This window comes from Impatiens glandulifera, chromosome 1 (genome assembly GCF_907164915.1).
Source record: "Impatiens glandulifera chromosome 1, dImpGla2.1, whole genome shotgun sequence".
In the NCBI taxonomy this organism is placed as follows: Eukaryota; Viridiplantae; Streptophyta; class Magnoliopsida; order Ericales; family Balsaminaceae; genus Impatiens; species Impatiens glandulifera.
The window spans coordinates 13,309,903-13,329,731 of NC_061862.1; the positions used below are offsets into that span (position 1 = coordinate 13,309,903).

At 31.1% G+C, this 19,829-nt stretch overlaps 1 protein-coding gene and 1 pseudogene across 1 annotated transcript; one reads left to right on the forward strand and one right to left on the reverse strand.

Moving 5' to 3' along the window:
- The first annotated feature begins 10,009 nt into the window (after nucleotides 1-10,009).
- Nucleotides 10,010-10,705, forward strand: LOC124916476 (secreted RxLR effector protein 161-like). The gene has a single exon (XM_047457231.1). It carries the CDS (start codon nucleotides 10,010-10,012, stop codon nucleotides 10,703-10,705), a length of 696 nt encoding a protein of 231 aa, XP_047313187.1.
- Nucleotides 10,706-14,796: 4,091 nt separating this feature from the next.
- Nucleotides 14,797-17,212, reverse strand: LOC124916570 (annotated as a pseudogene).
- Between the last annotated feature and the right edge of the window lie 2,617 nt (nucleotides 17,213-19,829).

Sequence of the window (19,829 nt, forward strand, 5' to 3'; positions counted from 1 at the left end):
AAATATGACACAATGCGACATGATGCGTCACAAATACAAATCTCCAACGGCAACACAAATACAGTCGCACAAATATGGCATGACGCGACACAAATACAAATTTCCAACGACAACACAAATATGGCTCGACGTGGCACAAATACAAATATCCAACGGCAACACAAATACACAAATATGGCACGACGCGACACTAATACAAATCTTCAACAACAACACAAATACAACAGTATAAATATGACATGATGCGACACGATACGACACGACGCGACACGAATACAAATACCAACAATGGAACACAAATATAATATCACGAATATGACACGACGCGACACGATGCTACACAAATACAAACTTCCAAACAAAATCAACTAGAGCAAATGGATGTGAAAACAAAGCATTGACGATTGCAAACTCAAACACCAAATCCAAATCGAAAGATGTAGATTGAACGTTTTAGGTTGAATAAAGAGAATTCATAAATGGAGGCTCTGATATCATGATAAAATAAAAAGAGAAATTGGGGTTTCTTATTAGCAAACGTAAAATAAACTAAATATAATGAAAGAGTTTATATAGTTAGTGATTACAATACACTAAAATACTTTTAAGTGCTAATAGACTAAAATACCCTTAATTGCTAATAAAAATAATAAAAGTAAGATATCTAACATCTCCAAATTGAATTCTTTTGTAGTTGACATTATTTTTTCTTTGTATTGGACTAAAATTAAACAACAGGGTGGCTGTGAGTCTGATGTAAACCAACATTATTTAGGTACTGGACTAAAATTCTAAATGAAAATTCCAATATTTTTTCGTTAAAACATCAACAATAGTATTGTTCGTCAGGTAATAAGCTCCATGGATACACTTCAAACTCCTTAAGGTATTGAGATACAGGAGATAGCTTAGAAAAATTCTTATTTATGGCAGAGCCTATTAGGAAAAAAAATATTCATTACTGGGATTAATGATCATGGAGAGAAGTTTGTGCAACCACCTCATTGTTTAAATGAGGTGTGATTATGAAGATTTCTAGATGAGAACTATTGCTATAATTTATGTTCAAATGAAGCTCCTTTATTGAGAGTTTTGATATAACGAAGAATTATCAATGAGATCGTTATTTTAACTTTTGTAGGTACAAAATTAAATCAAAAGTGGCCTGCCAGATTTATCTATTTTTCGAACATAAGTGGATTGGGTATCCGAGCTCTGATACTCCCAATGATAGCAAACATACCATATTTTATGTTTGGTTTGATGCTTTACTTGGGGTATAGTCACTTTCTTCGTATCTCTTTTGGTCAAGTTGCATTTAATATCTGTTAGAATCCAAACCACAATAAAAGAGAATAAAAGCGATAAAGAAGAACGAACACCAAGATTACGTGGAAAACCCTTTACGGGTGAAAAACCACGGGCAGAAGAGAAGATTTCACTATAACGAAGATTGTACAGTATTTTGGTGGACAACGTAAAACTGTTCTTAAAGAGAAAAGACGGCCGCAACCTCTATATATTGTTTAACCCTAGAATATGATGTAAATTAAAAGGGGCAAACCCATTAAGACTACAGGTCCATATAGTGCGGGCAAAGCCCGCTGACCCAACAAGAATTCGGGCCACAAACTCTAACAATCTCCACCTTGAAACGAATTCCAATCTTTGATAGCATAACCACAAAATCAAACCTCTTCCACCAAAGCCCCTAAGGGCATAACTCAGCAATGAAGACCAACCAGGTTCAAGCAGTGCTCAAACTTGGTAATAGGAAGTGACTTGGTCATCATATCTGCAGGATTATTGTGTGTACTCACCTTGCTCACAACAATATCACCACGAGCAATCACATCACGCACAAAATGATACCGTACATCAATGTGCTTAGTCCTCTCGTGAAACATCTGATCCTTTGTCAGAAAAATAGCACTCTGGCTATCACAAAATATTGTAGAAATCTGCAAATCATTACTAAGTTCGCCAAACAAGCCTTTCATCCAAATTGCTTCTTTGCAAGCTTCTGTAATCGCCATGTACTCTGCCTCTGTAGTAGACAAAGCAACTGTAGCCTGCAACATAGCCTTCCAGCTAATAGCGCAACCACCAACACAAAAAATGTAACCAGACAATGATCTTCTCTTATCAAGATCTCCAGCGTAATCTGAATCAACGTAACCGACAACTCCATCTCTACTTTTCCCAAACTGTAAACAAACATCAGTAGAACCACATAAGTATCTGAGAATCCACTGAACTGCTTTCCAATGTTCCTTACCAGGGTTTGCCATATATCTACTAACAACACTAACTGCATATGCTAAGTCAGGTCGTGAACAAACCATAGCATACATAAGGGAGCCAACGGCACTAGAGTATGGCACTCGCGACATATAATCATCATCACTATCTGACTGTGGTGACAAAGAAGACGAAAGTCTAAAATGAGCAGCTAGTGGAGTACTTACCGGCTTGGCACTTTGCATGTTAAACCTACTAAGGACTTTCTCGATGTATCTCTTTTGACTTATGTATAATTTACCAGCCGGTCGATCTCTAAGAATCTCCATTCCAAGCATCTTCTTTGCTGCACCTAAATCTTTCATCTCAAACTCGCTACTCAACTGTGCTTTCACCTTTCTGACCTCTCTCTGATCTTTAGCGGCAATTAACATATCGTCAACATACAACAACAGGTAAACGAACGACCCATCATCACATACTTTAAAGTAGACACAACTATCGTAATTGCTCCTCCTGAAATCATGAGTGGTCATAAATGTATCAAATCTCTTGTACCATTGCCTAGGTGACTGTTTCAAACCATAAAGAGACTTTTTCAGCTGACATACATAGTCCTCCTTTCCTAAGGCTACGAATCCCTCTGGTTGCTGCATGTAGATGTCTTCCTCAAGTTCTCCGTGTAAGAATGCAGTTTTTACATCTAACTGCTCAAGCTCAAGATCGTGGTATGACTCCCTATGAATCATCACTTTTTTCTAATAACTCTATCTTCTTGTTTTCTCTATCTCTTCATCTTAAAACCTAGCTGTTCTGTTTTCTTGATAGAACATTGACTATTTCTCCTTGCAGAACATCGAACGAATAGGAAATAGAGGATCATTGTCATTCCAAAGCCCAGACCGGATGATATTATTGCAAAGTATATCAGTTTGAAATCAAGCTGAACAGAGAGACAAGTTAAACGAATCCATTGTTTGAAAAAGAAGAAAAAGGTAAAACACTTACGCGGAGTAGAACTTTATGAAAAAATGAGCAAATAATTCAAATTCTGCAATGCACCCTCCTTCCCTGTTGCATGATGAAAAGGGTTTTAAGCAGGCATTAACTGAAGGAAAAAAGAGTCAATTAGTTAGTTACCTATAAATACAGCAAAAAAATGATGCTAAAATAGCCACTACAAAAGAAGTAGGTGCAATAATTATGAGTGCTTTAGCTCTCCAATTCTTAGAACCCTATAGAGAAATTAATTTGTACCAATTAGATCTATATATATATTAATAGATCAATTATGATTAACACAAGATATAATAACTTACAATTAGAATTATGGAGAAGAAATAAGTTATTGTATTAAACACGACAAGTGTGAGAAACTCCTTCCACGAATTGAATGGCGGTGGTGGTGTCTGAGGCAGGGCGACAAACTTGTTATGGTTGAGAGGGAAATCTCTTTGACACAAACATCGCATTTCGTGTTCCCTTTCAACTCGAACCATTTAACAACGCATTCTTCATGTATAAATCCAACCCCACCTTTACAACTACATCTCATATTTATGGTATTTCTTTCTTCACAAACTTCATAGCATATTCTACACATTGCTTTCTCTCCATCTTATTTAACTATACATATTATAATCAGAGTTAGTAAAGTAAAGTCCTTGTTTTTCATTTCAAATAATATATTACCTTCCACATTATTATTAGTAGAGGTGGTGGTGGTATCTCCATCGGATTGTTGTATCTGTTGAAAGAAAAAAAATCATAAGTAGGAATGAACCGAACCTAACCTTGTGAAGTGTCACGTAACCGAGAATCGACCAGGAATCTAAAAATAATAGCCGTGTGCCTCATCATCGACAGAAGATCTTCAATATATACCTCAAAGAAAAAAAAGGAGAAAATAGGAAAATGAGGGATTAGATGAGGACATGAAGAATTGGGGCGAGGGCCTTAACTTTGAGGCAGTAGGCACTGGGGGAGGAGATGGAGACAAACTAGAGCAGAGAGGCAAGGAATCTAGATCTTCCCTTGCTACTTGTGAGTTCTTAAACCATTTTCGAATGAGGGTACTTAGGTCATGCTTAAAACTTGGACAATGATTCTAAAAGCCTCCTAGGGTTGTTTTGAATCTATTAGATCTACTAGCATTTTTGAGATCTCGCCTTCGTTTATATGTACTTATCTCAATCTTATATTTTTATTTTTCACACCATGATAATAACCTAAATGCATGTGTTAGGGACAAATTGATACATTTAGTTACATGATTAGGTTTGGATTTACCCTTAAACATATGTACTAGGGTGAAATAAATAAACGAAGTGTTAAAGAAATATTTTATATAAAATGACCAAAAAAATATAGTAAAGACCATTATTTGATGAACAAGTGAGACTTAGCGTCGAGACCCATTCTCACGTGTAACCAAACACCGAACCTTGATTGGAATCTCATTAATTCACGTTCGAGAACGTAAAATAATTTATTTTCCAAATTTCTTAAAGAGAAAATTGGACGGAGACTCTAAAAGATCAAAACTAGTTTAGCGATATTCATTAAATCCTATTTTTGGTTCCTCACCTCACTTTAGGTGAGATGACTTTCGAGAAAGTCATTCTCCCATTTCATTTTACGAGGTTCGAGAGGAATGCAAGCCACTGGATTTAATAAAATCGACATTAAGTTGGACTCTAGTTCAACCTAATATTTTGGTTCTTCATCTCACTTGAGATTCGAGAGGAATGTAAGTTATGAGACAAAACTATCGAGTTAGAAAAACGCTTTAACCGTTTTTAGACGTTACAAATTTTCACGTGACTCTATTGGAGAGAGTCATCGATGCTTAGATCGAAGTAAAATCTTGATCATTTTAAAATATTCTTTTACACTAAAAAATATTAAAAAACAAAAAATCAAAAAAAAAGTGCGAATAATGGTACAATACCCACCTTCTCCCTTCTACGTGCATTGGTTCTAATCTTGGACACATCACCCTACACGATGTGTGTTGTGCGACATCATTTTATACCTAGAGTATTATGTGCAAAGATTATCCAATGAGAATGACAATATGTTCTAAATGTTTGAGTGATGTTTTGTGAAGTTTGACATAGGTCTCAGGATAGATCCCCTCTTCCATATAGGCAAACCATTTAGAACGAAAAAAACGATATAACGTTTGCTTGTCTTTTGTGTTTGTCATGTATGTATGTCTATACTCGACGCGACAATCTCCACCATTTAGGCAGCCCATTGCCAAAGTGTGGGTAGAACCGCAAAACATTCGAGTTAAACAAGATGTCATCCTCCGAGAGAGAAGTTTTAGACTTAAAGGTCGTGATCAAAGATGAGTTGTACATCTCCTATTTTGCCAATTGGGGCAAAACGAAGAAAGTGAAGACCTCAACTGAGAGTGTAATTTGACCTAGGTCTCGAGATCGATTCCCTCTTTCATTTGGGCAACCCATTTAGAACAAAAAAGGGGACATAATGTTTGCTTGTCTTTGGTGTTTGTCATGTAGGTAGGTCTATACTCGACGCGACAATCTCCACCATTTGGGCAGCACATTGTCAAAGTGTGGGCAGAACCACGAAACATTCGGGTTAGACAAGATGCCATCCTCCGAGAGAGAAGTCTTAGACATAAAGCTAGTCGTGATCGAAGACAAGTTGTACGCCTCCTATTTTTTCAATTGGGAGCAAAATGAAGAAAGTGAAGACCTCAACCGAGAGTGACAACCTTTTAATGGATAGACACCTATGACTATGAGAGACTAGCCAAGACAAACGAGAAAGGAGAAATGACAAAGGACAAGGAATAAAAGATCGATTTTATGTTCATTTATTTGTAATGTATTGAATTAAATTTCCTCGCTTATATTCTACAAACAAATGCTTGCATTCTTAAAGAGTGGAAAAACAATGAATACTTGCAATATTTTATCTCGTTTATTACTAACCCCTCATGTTTAATGATTCTTGAATAATAATAAAAACGAAGAATTAGAAAATGAGCGCTTATCCATTAGGAACACGTATATACATAAGGATAACACGGGTTATTCTGTAATTGTGAATCACTTTCTTATGTTCCCCTTATTGATTCTCAAAGTCTCATGCGACGATCTAGAGACGTGATGACACGTCTTTAGAGAACACATGGGCATCACTCAAATCAGTCCCCATATCATAGTGGGCATTAAGCATCGAAAAGTCATCACCTTGGAAGTTGCATACATGACAATTTTCCTTTCACATTTTCAAAATGAGGACATTAAAAAGGGAATTTCTCTTGTCACCTCAAACCAGTATATCAAATTTGCCTTCTCCTCTGAGTCCAAAGGCCTTGGATGAGTATTTTGCGTCAGATACATAAATCAATAATTCATCGCTAGACTTAATAATGTATATATTCTAATCTTAATAATAAACCACACATTAAAAATAACTAGGTCAAAAACCACTAAAAACATGTTAAATCAAAAAAGAAAAAATATATTGGAATGTTCTATAATTCAAACCAATAAATTAAAAATAAAAACTAAAATTGTCAAATCCTTAAAAAAACCAAAATACTAAACTCTGATGAAAATAACACAAGAAAAAATGATAACAAATATTGAGGAGATACAGTCAAATACATCAAATAAGAAGGGTCGCACTATATATCAAAAGAATAGGTGGGTTAACTTGGAGCATAATTTTTAAAGTTTTTCGATCATAGTTAACTCCTTAATTTATAAATCTCTTTTATGAATCAGTAAAAACCGAAACAATATAATCTATATATAATAAAAATAAGCATGTTTAATTATATTATATGAATGTAAATGTGTATGAGTATTGACTAATTAGTAGGTCAATATATGGATCCAAAAATTATATACAAAAATATAAAAATATAAATATTATAAATTAAATTACAATTACAAATTAACTAATAGTATCTTAAAATGTCTAAACTACTACTATATTATATGTTTTAAAAAATTTGGATGCATAAAGGTTTATATGTATTTTTTTATATTTAATTTGATTACAACCCTATAAAATATTTCCTTGCAAATTTGAGAGAGTTATTTGATAAATTATAAGATTTATAATGGGAGGCGGGGAGATTAAATCTAAGTAAAAATTAAAATATTGAGTTTTTTTTGGAATTATTATATTTTTGTAATGCTATTTTGATATGACAATATAAGCTATTTTTTATACAATCGTATTCATATATAATACAGTTGACTTAATTATAAATAAACTTGGTTAGTCTAAATTTAAATATTTAATAATCAAAATAACCAAATATATAATTAAATAATTAGCTTTTTATATATATATATATATTTTTATATTGAGATATATATGTAATTAAGAAAGTTACATAAATTGTATTTATTTAATATATAATTTTAAAAATATAATATTTTTTGAGTTCACTATAATATAATTAATTTTGAAAAAATACTTTTATAATTATAATATTTCTTAAAAAAAATAGTTTCAAAACTTTGTAATCTACTTTTTAAAACTAAATTAATAATGAAATGCAGTTGTACTATTAAAATGAGAAGGATGAAACATAATTATATCCAATTAATATTATCTAATTATTAAATGTTTAAAAATTCATATTTATATATATATATATATATATATATATATATATATATATATATATTTTGTCTGTAGAAAAATTATTCAAAATTTAGTATTCACTTTATGACTAACTAAAATCTAATTCAAATTATGAATATGTGAAAAATAAGTGATAAACATATAATTTAAAAAAAAGTTTCAAATTTAAATTCTAATTATATCAATATTAAAATGAGACTTTAATTAACAGATAATTATTATTCTTTTTATTAATAATAAAGAAAAACAAAAAAACAAAAATATAAGATCGGTGATTTGAACATAATATTGTTTTTTAAATATAAAAAGAAAGCAATGCAATATGATATGAATGAAACTTAAAAAGTAAATATAAATGACAAAACAAAATGATAACAATAGATGATAACACTATTGTTAATTACCTAGTTACCAAACACAATGAGACTAATAATTTGAAAGTAGACATGAAAACATAAACAAAAAAATGTTCAGCAGCAAATAAACAAAACATAACATCTAATACTAAATAAGTTTGAACATAATATTCTAAATGTTGAAACTAGTGCTTGATGGTCTTCTCGCATAACTGTTTGAACCAATATGCAGACATCTTAGGATATCGATTAAGGGTCTTATGGTCAACATAGACAATTCCAAATCTAGACGTGTAACCGAGTCTCCATTCAAAGTTGTCAAGTAATGACCAAGCAAAATAGCCTTTAACATTTGCACCATCATCAACCGCATTCTTTAACTTGCTTAAATATGTCCTATAATAATCGATCATATGATTGTCATACAAACCATCAACAAGAGTAACATTTCCTGGATTATCTGATGAACGAATTTGATGAACATCAATATCACATTTCTTCTAGAGATTATGAGTGAAAAAGAATTTTGGTGATATGTGTTTCGTTCTATCTCTTTTAATATATCATTCCTTTAATTGTGCAATACAAACATCATTATCCTCGTATAAAATTGTTGGAGAATTCTTATTTACTGATAAACCACATGATTCTCGAATGTGATGCATAATTGATCTCAACCACACACATTCTCGACTTGCTTCATGAATAGCTATGATCTCTAAATGATTTGTAGATGTAGCGATAATTGTTTGTTTCATAGATCTACATGATATAGCTGTACCACCATATGTGAATACGTAACCCGTTTGAGACCTACCATTATGAGGATCAGATAAATATCCTACATCCGCGTACCCAACCAATTTAGCTTCACATATATATGGATAATATAATCCCATGTCCATAGTTCCTTGAAGGTATCGAAAAATATGTGTAACTCCATTCCAATGTCTATTTGTCGGTGAATAACTATATTTCGCTAGTAAATTTACTACAAATGATATATCGGGTCTAGTATGACTAGCTAGATGCATTAACGCTCCAATAGCACTAAGATGCATTAAGGCTCCAATAGCATTAACGCTCCAAGACTAGTTGCCAAAGGTTTTAGACAAATTCATGGTATAGACTATGACGAGATATTTTCACCAGTTGTCATGATTAGATCCATTAGGATAATCCTAGCTATTGCTGCATATTATGACTATGAGATATGGCAAATGGATGTCAAAACCGCTTTTCTAAATGGTTTTTTAGAAGAGGATGTGTACATAACACAACCTGAAGGTTTTGAAGATCCAAATCATGCTGGGAAGGTATGCAAGCTTAAGAAGTCCATTTATGGACTTAAGCAAGCATCCAAGAGTTGGAATTTTCGATTTGATGAAAAGATCAATGAGTTTGAATTCATTAGATGCGAAGAGGGTCCTTGTGTTTACAAGAAGTTTAGTGGGAGTAAGGCAGCCTTCTTAGTCTTGTATGTGGATGACATACTACTTATTGGGAATGACATTCCGATGCTAGAGTCCGTAAAAGAATGGCTGAAGAAATGTTTCTCAATGAAAGACTTAGGAAAGGCCGAGTACATACTTGGAATTAAGATCTATAGAGATAGATCTAAGAGGCTTCTTGGATTAATTCAAGGAATTTATATTGATAAGATTCTTAATAGATTCAAGATGCAAGATTCCAAGAAGGGATTTTTACCCATTCAATAAGGTGTATATCTCAGCAAGACGCAGTGTCCTAAAACATCTGTTGAGCTTGAGAAGATGAACAAGATCCCATATGCTTCTGCTATAGGATCTATCATGTATGCCGTGGTATGTACACGTCCAGATGTTGCATATGCTTTGAGCATGTGTAGCAGATACCAACCAAGTCCTGGAGAAGCACACTGGAGTGCAGCTAAGAATATCCTGAAGTACTTAAGAAGAACAAAGGATGATTTCTTAGTATATGGGGGAGATGAAAAATTGATCGTACAAGGCTATACTGATGCAAGCTTTCAGACTGACCGAGATGGCTTTAAGTCTCAATCGGGTTATGTCTTTATCCTTAACGGAGGAGCTGTGAGCTGGAAGAGCTCCAAGCAAGGTACTATAGCAGATTCTACAACAGAGGCTGAGTACATTGCTGCTAGTGAAGCAGCAAAGGAGGCCGTTTGCATGAGGAAGTTCCTAGATGAACTCAGTATTGTTCCTAGCATTTCAATGCCTATTGACATCTATTGTGACAACAATGGTGCCATAGCTCAGGCAAAGGAACCGAGTTCGAGCTCCAAATCTAGACACGTTATGAGAAAGTATCACTTTATTCGACACATCATCACTATGGGTGATATTAGGATGTGTAAGGTGCATACTGATGACAATATTGCAGATCCATTAACCAAACCTATGCCTAGGCCTAAGCATGAGAGTCACACTAGGGCTAAGGGTCTCAAACACATTGGAGAATGGCTTTGAGTTTTCTTTTGTATTACATTATGTATTTATGAGTGTTAGACACCAGTTTTATGTTTGACTTGATGATTTTATGATATATGATATTTCATCCTTATTTATATTGGTTTTATCGATATTGAATAATATGTCCAAATAATTCATTATTAACAAATGGGATCACCTTAAGTGTTCTGGTGAATGAAACCCCATTAAGTGAAATGAAGTTTTGAATTATTAAAAGTCTATAGTTTGAAATCATCAAATGGACATAGATGATTTTATAAGTTACTATATTGTAAGCTGAATGATAGCGTCAGGTTTCATGGGCTATAAGGACATGGAGATGTCTAGTCAATTACATATATGTGTATGGATGATACATGTAAGACTGACCCACCTTAAGACTCTCCAAAAGATATTGTAGAGTTTTAAGTTAAACCATGTTTAGTAGATTCCTCAGACATGAGTATGTTGTGGCCTCACTTGATGATTGATATTTCTTTGACACTGTTAAACGCTTTCCGTAAAAGGGAGTTATAAAGACAGTAGTTGGGATTGCTAAAAATTGAGTGGAAGCCATAGTCATACAAGAATGGAGAAGTCCTCCCACTTCATGTATACTGTGATACATTGAACAGGAATGGTGTCTCGGCCACTTGAAGAGCGAGAACTGAAAATGCATGGCCATGCTCGGATGGATTAATATGAATCATCCGTTTAATTGACAGTTCAAACTCAGAGTTCAAGAAACATATTTGATAGAAAGGTATGAATGTTACCATATCATTAAATAAGACATTAAGAGACAAAAGTATCTTATATTGCACACTTGTTTAAGGACAAGTGAGAGATTGAAGGAATTGTGTCCTTTAATTTAATGTGCAATGACTAAACTTGGATATGACAAATTAACAGATATAATTTAATCCGATTATTTTAGGAGTCGTAGTGCTTTGCTAGAAGCCAACTACGATTAATGGGGTTAAACCTATAACTATTATAATCGGGTCCTATGAGGTCACACACTTAGAGTTGACCGACTAGATAAACGATAATTAATGGTTAATTATGGAGTTAAGATTGTGAAATAAAATAATATATAATTAATACATATTAGATATTATTAATAATAAGAAATATTATTTATTTGTGAAATAAAATAATATATAATTAATGGTTAATTATGGAATTTTATTTAATACAAAAGGATTCACTTATTTGCAAGAAAACAGAAGTGAATAGAGAGAGAATTGTTCCTCTTTTAAAAACGGCTTTTGCTATATTACGGTGAGAACTCCAAGAGGAAGAAATCATCTTTTAATCTAGTAATTGGATTGCTTCCCCTTTGTCTTTTTCGTCCTAGCAGTCGAAAGTAAAGAGATCTAGTCGGGCTCGTGTGGACCAAGTAGAGGAGCAACACATGGGTCTCTCGATTATTCATTACTACCAGATCTGATCTGGTTCACGCATCAAAGGTATATTTCTATAAACTATATATCATGATTCTATCAATTATGCATGATCATATGATTTGATGTTTAGATTAAATCTATAAATTATTCCGCTGCGAACATCTAATTGACCAACAATATATGGATAATATAATCCCATGTCCATAGTTCCTTGAAGGTATCGAAAAATATGTGTAACTCCATGCCAATGTCTGTTTGTCGGTGAAGAACTATATTTCGCTAGTATATTTACTACAAATGATATATCGGGTCTAGTATGACTAGCTAGATGCATTAACGCTCCAATAGCACTAAGATATGGTACTTCAGAACCAATTAATTCATCATCACTCATACGAGGTCGAAATTGATCTTTATTTACATCAAGCGATCTCTGATAACAGGTGACGAAAAGGGTCGACACAAGATTTGAAAAGTGCATATCACTAATAACATATATTGTACTACAACATTGGAACTCCAGTCCCTTGGTCAGCATCATATTAACTTTTTTTTGGGAGGGTTGTGTCTTGTTCAATAATCATCAAAACATGTACACTAACATGGAGAACAATCCAGCCTTAATAGTTTGTTTTCCTGTCAACAGGTTCTAGATATATACTAATTAACATGATATTGTTGTCAATGTTATAGAACAACCAAATGATTATTCCAATATTTTTTGTTTCTTATTTGAAATTTTGTTTATATTCTAGGGTTTCTAAAGATCCCGTCCTTATATTTGGAGATTTATCTGAGTTTATCATTTTGTATTCGTTGATGAATAATCTTTAGCTGCTATTGGAATAATACAAGTATGTCCATCACTATTTTTGATTCATTTGTAATAATTATTAAAAGTTTCTCAAGAGAGTCTATCCAAGGTAATTTAAATTAAAATTTTGGGCAATTACAATTTTGTCAGAAAAATATAAGAGAAAATCAGCTTTGGATGTACAACAAATATTTGTCAGATCATCGAGAATTAACTAACGAATTTATTAAAGGGATAGAAGAGTTTAATCAATTTTCTATGTACAATGCTAACGGTATGAATGGAGGAAATATTTTGTGCCCATATAGAAAATGCGGAAATCGTAACTTTCAAGATTTAGAAACTTGAAGAAGTCATCTTTATCGTATTGGTTTTATCGAGAACCATCATACGTGGGTATGTCACGGGGAAGCACCAACTTAGTTTGTATCGGATGAAATTAAGGTTGAACCAAATTTAATTTAGTGTTGACGACATTAATTCGTACCATAGAATGATTATCAATATTACAGCTAGTTATGAACTTATGATCCACCAATACAAAATGAATGTGCAAATTCTTCATCTAATGTTTATGTAGATAAACCTATTGAAGGCGACAAATTTTGAGAAATATTAAATGTTGCAGATCAACCTATTTGGTCAGGTCACCAACTACGAGACTTATAAATCTTAAATCTGATTACAATTTATCTGAAAGTGTAATGGATGACATTATTGAATTGTTAACCCCTACAAAATGTAAATTTGAGAGACTTATTTGATAAATGCTAAGATTTATATTGGGAGGTGGTGATTATATTTCTAGGTAAAAATTTTAAATTTCCGAGGTTTTGAAATTGTTATATTTTTGTAATGCTATTTTGATATGACAATATAAGTTATTTTTTATACTTGAGAACAAGGAGATCTAATCGTCCTCATATATAATACAGTTGACTTATTTATAAATAAACTTGGTTAGTCTAAATAATCAAAATAGATACAATTAACCTAATATATAATTAAATAATTAGCTATTATATATATATAAATATTTGTATATTGAGAGATGTAATTAAGAAAGTTACATAAATTGTATTGTGTTTTTTTTTTTTTGTATAAATTTAAAAAATATAATATTTTTGAGTTCACTATAAAATAATTTTGAAAAAATACTTTTATAATTATAATCTTTCTTGAAAACATAGTTTGAAAGATTGTAATCTACTTTTTCAAAACTAAATTAATAATAAATGTAGATGTACTATTAAAATGAGAAGGATGAAACATAATTATTCAATTAATATTATCTAATTATTAAATGTTTTAAAATTCAATATTAATTTTTTTTATAAATTTTTTTCGTAGAAAATTTATTCAAAATTTAGTATTCACTTTATGACTAATCATAAAATTGCTTTCAAAGTCAACTAGAGAAGAAAATAATTCAAATTTTGTATTCTCTTATTCAAATTATGAATATGTGAAAAAAAGTTATAAAAATATAATTATATCATTATTAAAATGGGACTTCATTAATAGATTAATTATTATTTTTTATAAATAATAAAGAAAAAGAAAAAGATAAAAATATAAGATTGGTGATTTGAACATAATATTTTAAAAAATAAGTTCATGCAAAAAGATATAAATGATACCCGTGGACAAAAACAATATAAAAACACTATTGTTTACCTAATCATCAAACACATCCAAAACACAACGAGATTAATCAATTGAACGTAGAAAGAAAAACATAAGCAAAAAAATATTCACTAACGAAAAAAACAAAACATAAAATCTAACTAACGAATTTGGAGATATTTTAAAAAAATGATCATAATAATCTAACTAACGAGTTTGGAGATATTTAAAAAAAATGAACATAATCCTAAATGTTGAAGCTAGTGCTTGATAGTCTTCTGGCATAGCTGTTTGAACCAATACGCGGACATCTTAGGATATCGATCAAGGGTCTTATGGTCAACATAGACAATTCCAAATCTGGACGTGTAGCCGAGTCTCCATTCAAAGTTGTCAAGTAATGACCAAGCAAAATAGGCTTTAACATTTGCACCATCATCAACCGCGTTCTTTAAATTGCTCAAATATGTCCTATAATAATCAATCCTATGATTGTCATACAAACCATCAACAAGAGTAACATTCCCTGGATCATCCATTCCTACACACACAAAACATGTATAATCAATTCAAAACTTGTTAGGTCATATTTTTTATGCAATAATACAAGTTATCAAACACAGTTATAAATGAGATAATACCATTCTAGGACACTATCATAGATGGATTGCCGTATCGCTCCTTTACGTACATGATCACGTTGTAAATTCCCGACGGCACATTGTATAACCAAGAAGAGTGAGCCTAAACCATGTCAAAAATCAAATTGGATAATGTTAGAAAATCTATTATCTACAAAACTAAAATTAATAATCCACATTTTATTTACCCTTGGGCCAATAGGAACACCATTCTTTCCATCTACAAGAAAAACCGAAAAAAATATTAGGATACAAATTAAAATATAACTTTTAAATGAAAAAAAAAATAGCCTTACATGCAAATGAAGCGTTCCAATCCATATTGTAAGCAAGAACCTCTGGTTTAGGTCGGTTGGCATCGTAATAGACATAATTTGACGTGTAATGGTTAATTCCAACAAAATCTATTGAGCCCTTCACCATTTTAACTTCTTCTTTTGTAAATTTTGGAAGTCGTTCGTCAACAATTTCTTGAAGGGTTCGAGGATACTCACCATAAGTTATGGGATGTAAAAACCTGAACAAGTTATTTAAATTTTAAAAAAATCTATTTTCTTATAAATAATTAATGACTAATTTTGAAAAATCTTACCATCCGATATTAAAATCTCTAGCTCGTTGGGCAGCATAATTATCGGCTTTTCCTCTGGTAAGAGGTTGATACCAAGTAAAATCTAATACAATTCCAATGCGTCCACCTTGCACTCCCTATATATATATATTAGAATCAATAGATGACATAATTAATATATTTAAAAATTACTGCAATGCAATAATATTTAGATGGAAGAAAATAAATGGAACCTGATACTCTTCTCTATATTTTTGAACCGCGGATGCATGAGACAAGAGTATATTATGAGCTACAATATAAGGTTCTGTACCAGAGTTCCCTTCAGAACAATTTCCATAAGGTTTAGAGCATCTCCCCGGTGCATGCGATCCATCATCGTGTCCAAGTTGGGCTATCACTCGAGGCTCATTGAATGTTAACCAATTCTTAACCCTATCTCCAAATGTCATAAAACAAAACTCTGCATAATCCGTAAAATCCTTCCTGTAAAACAAAAAATTAAAAATAAACGATAAATAACTTGTAGCATAAATCACCATCAAATTTAAAAATAAATTATAGGTCTATCAATACTTACACAACTTGACGATTCAACAATCCCAAGTACTTATCTTGAAGTGCTTGCGGAAGATCGTAATGATATAAATTAACATATGGTGTAATGCCTGCATATATAAACACGATATAATATTTTTCTGTTTAATTTCATTGTTTCATTTAAATATACATTTATTAATTACCTTTCTCAACCATGTAATTGATCAATCTATTATAATAATCAACCCCTTCTTGATTAATTGCTCCGGTTCCATCTTTATGCAGAGAATTAAAACATAATGATTTTCATCGATAATCAATAAACTAAAAATAAATAAAAACTACTATATTACTTGGGAAGATCCTGGACCATGAAATTGAAAATCTATAAGCTTCGAAATTTAAATTTTTCAATAAATCTATATCCTCCTGCAAGTAATGATAATAATAATTAGCAAACAATCAAAATGATATATGTAAGATTTTATTTAATCTTTTAGTATTATTGTACATACTTTATATCGATGATATTGATCAACCGCGACATCTGCATTAGCACCCTCGGCTTCCATTCCTTGAAAATCAAAACATTAATTATTATTTGAAATTATTCTATATATGAGATTTGTAAAGTATATATAATTCTTATAATAAATTACCTGGAATTTTAACAAAAGTATCCCAAATGCATGGTCCACGACCTCCTTGATTGGCCATGCCTTCTACTTGATAAGCAGAAGTTGCTGTTCCGAAAACGAAGCCATCGGGAAAGCTTTCACGACTGAGGCCACCGGTATTGAATTCATTGAATTCTCCGGTCGGTGGAACTTGGTCGGAGTTAGCAGTTACGGGTCTCGCAGATGAAACCCTAATTGTGAATAGGAGAGTACTAATAATGAAGAAGATGATAGAATTTCTCCCCATGGTTATAATGTGACTGATCGATTGAATGATGATCATGCATGCAGGTCTTGTGCTTTAATTTATAGGCGTAGAAAATTTTATAAGTTTTTGATTTGGTCTAATATAATTTTAAATTTTGTAACGTTAGGCAGAAATATTTAACTAATTTAAAGGCGTGTTTAATTAAAATTATTATTTTTATTTCATTTCAAAAAGTTTAGTTGGTTTAGATATATAAATCATCTCACTTTTTTACTTAAATGACGTCATTATCTTAATCACAGATATTATTTTTGTTAATTGTAAGTCAAAATTAAAAGGGAAAGAAATTTTGTTTGTATTTTTATACAAATTAAAATAAATGAAATTGTAGGTAGAAATTGATTGAAACAAATTACTTTATTTTATCAAGTTTATAAATCATATTATAAAAAATAAATAGATGATACAATTTTAGCAAATGAATTATTTTTTATTTATATATTTTCCTGTTATTTATTTGACTTTGTCAATCCTATAACGTACCTATCACCAAATAAATTTTTGAATGATTTACTTTTTTTTTTAAATAATGCAATTATTCAAAAAATAAATACATTTCTTTTCTATTTTTTTATTATTATAGAAAACAAGAATAAATCTAATTTTCTATGATCTAATAAAATTCGATGACCTTAATCTCCTAAAAATCATTCTTATTATTTGAACTAATTTAAATGAATTAAATAAATAGTTTTATTTCATCAAAAAAAATTGGTTATTTTTGTTTCTAAGTTTGTTTGTTAATTAAATACACCTTTATAAGTTATAATCATAAATTATTTATAAATGTTAAAAATTGATAAGCATGATAAAAATAACTAGTAAAATTTCACGATAAGAATAAAAATAAAATAAATTAAAAAATTATAATAATATCTATTTAATATTTAAAATTCTTAATAAATCACGAATAATATATTAAAATAAAAAATATAACGCTCTCATTCCACATTTTATTCATATTTTAAAATAACTTATTTTCTCACCTATTTTTTTCCGAATAAATCTCTTATCTTGTGACTTTACACTTTTACTTTGTTAATCAAACATTTGATTCATATTTTTTAATAATTAGCATCGTGATCTTACACTTTAGTCAATCAAATATTTGATTTATATTTGTTTAACCACTTTCAAATGATACCGGTCAATTATCCCTCGGCAAACCACATCTCACATTTGGTAAAAAGTTGTACTTGTTTTGTTAGGTTGCAAGTTCGAAATATACAAATAACATTTTTAATTTTATTTTTAACCGTTTTAAGTTTATGGGCGGGTCAACCCACAATCCGATCCAAGTATCCATTTACTCTCACATATATATCCAAATTAACCACAACTCTCGACCTGACAATCCGGACACTTTAAAAATTAAGCATCATTATATATATATATTAGTTAGTTAAAAATTTGAACATTTATTGTTAAAATATCTCGCGTTCATCAAATTTGGTATTAAATCTTAAATATAAAGTGTTGTTAGTCTAGTTGGTTAAATGGTTGTACTTATTTTGTTAGATTGAAAGTTCAAAACATACAAATAACATTTTTAATTTTATTTTTAACTGTTTTAAGTTTATGGGCGGGTCAACCCACAATCCGACTCAAGTATCTATTTATTCTCACATATATATCCAAATTAACCACAACTCTCGACCCGACAATCTGAACACTTTAAAAATTAAGTATCATTATATATATATATATAAATTTTTAGTTAAAAATTTGAACTTTTATTGTTAAAATGTCTCGCGTTTATCAAATTTGGTGTTAAATCTTAAATATAAAGTGTTGTTAATATTTCTATTAAAATATAAAGTTTAAGTTTTCTATTAAAGAGTTGTTTTTCTTAAATATAAAGTGTTGTTTATATATAAAGTGTTGTTAATATTTCTATTAAAATATAATGTTGAATCTTAACCTTTCAATTATATATATTAACATATAAACACAACTTTTCTATTTAGTTTTAGTTTTAAGTGTTTTCATTTAAAATTATTAAAACATTTAATTAATAATTTCAATCAACTATATCTATTAAAATATAAAGTTTAAGTGCTTACACCGTCGTTAAAACCCTAAAGAATTCGACGTTAAAGTATTATGATCTTTAACCACAACGTTAGGTGAGGATAACCGAAGTTTATAGTTTAATTATTAATGTCGGCTTAAGAGGATAGTCGATGTTAATATCCATGGATATTAACCACGATGTTAGTGGGATAACCGACATTAATATCCATGGATATTAACGTCGGCTATCCCATTAACATCGTGGTTAATAACCATGAATATTAACCACGGCTATTCTTCTAACGCCGACGTTAATATCCGTTGATATCGGGTTGGCTGAACCCTTATAGTTCTCTTATTAACGTCAGCACTCCCCAACGCCGACGTTAATGATGTTCTTTATGAACGTCGGCACTCTTTAATGCCAACGTTGATAATGGTTGTGCAAACATGAATGTCCTTATAGACTCTTGTTGTGCAAACACCAGTGCGTGCATCTTCTATTCACATTTATGTATCTCTTGTATTTAACGTTTTCATCGGGAATGCTAGAATGCTGGAATGCTGGATCATCTAGTCTCTC

Coding starts and splice junctions, on each gene's coding strand:
- LOC124916476 (XM_047457231.1), top strand. CDS start 10,010: ATGAACAAGATCCCATATGCTTCTGCTATAGGATCTATCATGTATGCC.